General features: G+C 37.5%; 1 protein-coding gene across 1 annotated transcript; it reads left to right on the forward strand.

The window, feature by feature from the left end:
• Window positions 1-899: 899 nt before the first annotated feature.
• Window positions 900-3,659, forward strand: LOC113470320 (the record flags this gene model as incomplete). The annotated part of the gene is made up of 3 exons (XM_026828686.1): window positions 900-991; window positions 3,071-3,191; window positions 3,543-3,659. Coding segments are annotated over exons 1-3 (330 nt in total), but the record flags the coding sequence as incomplete, so codon positions are not given.
• Between the last annotated feature and the right edge of the window lie 223 nt (window positions 3,660-3,882).

Below are 3,882 nucleotides of genomic sequence, written 5' to 3' on the forward strand. Positions count from 1 at the left end.
TACTTTCGGTAGCTGCAATCCTATAAAGCCGATTCGGGGCGAGCCACGTCGCGGGTGAAATTTTTGAAAATTTTGGTCTACAATCTTCGGAATTCAGTCTCATGGAAATTCTGATACTATTCAGAAGAAAAAAATCAACAAGTATGCACCATGGTTAGAGAGCCGCACAAGATCGACGATGATACCTTATTCCTCGCGGCTCGTTATGGCCACCCCTGCACTATAGGTTAGGTTACAGTACCTACTACCTACTAGCCATGCTATACAGTAGGGAGAATCAAACACCGTGTTACCTACCTACCTACCTAGGTATTTGTTTTTCAATTTGCATCATGAATAAAATATTCGCCCGGCTTGTCGGCGAGCTCTTTCGACTTAAAAACTTTTCGAACGAAAAACAACAGGTGGCCGAAAATGAAAATGCAGATCTCACCAGCTCACCACATTGTTGAGGTGCATCTTTTACTTGCGGATTTGCGGAACATTTAGGTTTCTATGCGATTGGAGGGTAGCGCGTCTCCCTTGTAAGCGCTAGGTTGCGGGTTTGATTCCAACCGGGGTGGATTTTATCCTGAAAGGATAAGGTTCGTTCTCGAAATGTCTTTCTCCTATCCTGTTTTCCTTCTCTCTTCGCTTTCGGGACGTAAGACTTTAGCAGATAGGTACAGCTTCCTCTATCAAACCTCTTCAGAAGAAAAAACCTACGTATGCTCAGTAATTTAACGAATTCAACAAGTGTTAACGATTTCAACAACGAAAAAAATAGTAGGTGGGTTCATTGTTTAAGCATTGGTTATTATTTGGTTCTTTGAAATTCCCTTTTTCCCATTTTAACTCTCATCCACCTCCGTATTTGTAGGCAAATTTTGTATCAACTGTGTTTATTTTCATACTATGATATGCCAAGTTACAAACCGTTGTTTCTGTGTGAAACCACCATACCATTCTGTGTTAAACCACCATTCATCGGTATGTTGATACACGTATCTAGGTAGGTATTTCTAGTAGACCTCCCTCACTCTTTTTCTCATGGTAGGCTTTTTTTTTTCAAAGTAGATACCTACATACCAACCTGATGTAAATAAGACCATTCATCGGTATGTTGATACACGTATCTAGGTAGGTATTTCTAGTAGACCTCCCTCACTCTTTTTCTCATGGTAGGCTTTTTTTTCAAAGTAGATACCTACATACCAACCTGATGTAAATAAGTCATTGGTTGTAGTAAATACAATGATATTCTACTATTATTGAGCTCTAAGCATGCGCAAAATGAACTCGAACAGCCGGATTTAAGTCGAGCATATGGCCAGCCTAGTTAGCTTAGTTGGTGGTGCGTCTGCCTTGTAAGCGCTAGGCCGCGGGTTCGATTCCCGCCCGGGGCGGATTTTATCCTGATGGGATGATGTTCGTTCTCGGAACGGCTGGCTTTCTCCTGTCCTGTCTTCCTTCTCTCTTCGATTTCGGTACGATAGGACCATAGCAGTTACAGTTCCCTCTGTCAAACCTCTTTAAAAAAAAATCGAGCATAAAACTAATAAATTTGACAATTGTTCATGAATAAAATAATGTTAGCCCGATACACCTTTTGAACTTTGCCTCCTCTTTCTCTGTTTTCGGAGGAGAGAGAGAGAGAGAGAGAGAGAGAGAGAAACTCAGTTAGGAAGGATAATATACACTGACATGCAAAATTCATAATTCTCCGGAAAATTGCCCGTCCGTTGTGAATTTCGAGCTTTTCTCCCTTGATTTCGTCATAAAAAGCTTTTTGTGAGTGACTTTTGAAAGAGACAGAAAAAGAGAGCGAGAAAGAGAGAGATGGATAAAATATGGGTCTCAAATTAATAATCCATTAGATGCCAAAAGATGGGATATTGCGTCCCTAAAGCCAGGTTCTTGAAAAAAATCAGTACTTACATATTTGCTTTTGTATACATAAATAATTGAAATCTGTTTTTATTACGAACAAAAAAGCCTTACCTACCTTCAGGGCTGTATCCAGGATTTTGTCGAGGGGGGGCCCGAGGGTCCAAACACTGATTTACCGGGGGGGGATGCTCCAAATTTTTTGACGGTTTGACGTAAAAAAAGCTAAATACGGCCCTGCCTACCCTTTAAAAATTTATCAGGGACCTACAGTCTTCAGCAGGTAATAAAACAACAAATGACATCACCACATACCTCCTCTAGCTTTAGCATTCCAACTTGATTAATATTATGTTACTTTCATTCAATATCCAAAAATGTTACCATCCAGTATGTAAATAATACGTAAGTCACATTCAGTAAAATCAATTTTTGTAATTAATGAATTCATTAAATTCTTGAAACTCCCATAGTTTTTGTTCAATTTTCTTAAATTTACTATTGAACTAACCTACTCATTCAACAGACGCTAGACGTTGGAATGATAAAACTTTGGAGGGTTAGAATAGCATAGAATACATAGAATAGAATATACCTTGTTTATCCTGCTCGAATGAGACTAAAAAGTCCCTTTACCCCAGCAGTCTAAACAAGGTCTCGTGTATTTTATGGGTTTAACATAATACAATACATACCCAGTGTTTACAAAAGACCTTGCTTATTATTATTATTATTATTATTATTATTATTATTATTATTATTATTATTATTATTATTATTATTATTATTATTATTATTATTATTATTATTATTATTATTATTATTATTATTATTATTATTATTATTATTATTATTATTATTATTATTATTATTATTATTATTATTATTATTATTATTATTATTATTATTATTATTATTATTATTATTATTATTATTATTATTATTATTATTATTATTATTATTATTATTATTATTATTATTATTATTATTAATATTACTATTATTATTATTATTATTTTTTTTTAGGTGTATGATGGGTGTGGTGTGTGTGTGTGGTGGGATGTGTGTGATGGGTGTGGTGTGTGTGTGGGGGTGTGTTTGTGTGTGTGGTGGTCCCGTACAAAGGACGGGTCAACCACTAGTGGGTATCTAAATCAAATGACTTCCAAATAAATTTAATCGTTAATCATACTCAAATTCACAGGGACGCAGCTGCGGAATTGTCAACATTGAAAGCATGTCCTACTGAGGTGTACGAAGCATTGGCACTCTTGGCCACAGATGTCAAAGGTTTCAATAATCCCTCTACCTGGACCAATACGCAGGTAACTATCAAACTTGCACTTTATTTGGTTATACATATAATGACACCAATAAAAGTCCCATGACCACATGTGACCTGCCAGACCATTTTCGTCGCCCGCGAAACTCTTTGGGTGGGCCCCATCGGGCTTCATTTTCGCTCTTTTACTATGGGGAGGACTCCGAAAATGTGGAGCATCCATCTTCCCCCTTAAGAAAATCTTGGATACGGGCCTCTTAACCTGTGTATGTGGCCCGCGAAGTACCTGCTAATGTAGCATGTGGCCCGCATACACATGGAAGTTGGAAATCCCTGGTATAAATTCAAAAATTTGTTTTGTAGCTAGCTCTCATTGTTTGGTTGCTTCCCTCAGGTGACCGCTGTGGGCTGTGTTCTCAATGGACTGACCAATTTGGAACAGATACCAGCTAAAGCTATGGAGGGTCTAACCTCATCCATTGTGGCCTGTCTTAACCCGACCGTTCTACAGGTAATCTTAACCCATTGCGAGCCATCCTAGTTAGCTCATAATATTAAACAATCTGTGTCTTTTTCCCTCCTACGATCTACGCTACGTATTAAGTAAGAACGAAAATTAGTGGATGTCGAGATATTTCATAAACTGTGTGTTGCACATTGCATATACAGATGTAATACCAGGCACTCATACAAATTGTTCCCCTTAAAACAGAGGAATCTCATGAATGTCAGCT

The sequence above is a fragment of the Diaphorina citri genome, unplaced genomic scaffold (genome assembly GCF_000475195.1).
Source record: "Diaphorina citri unplaced genomic scaffold, Diaci psyllid genome assembly version 1.1 scaffold1513, whole genome shotgun sequence".
NCBI lineage: Eukaryota > Metazoa > Arthropoda > Insecta > Hemiptera > Psyllidae > Diaphorina > Diaphorina citri.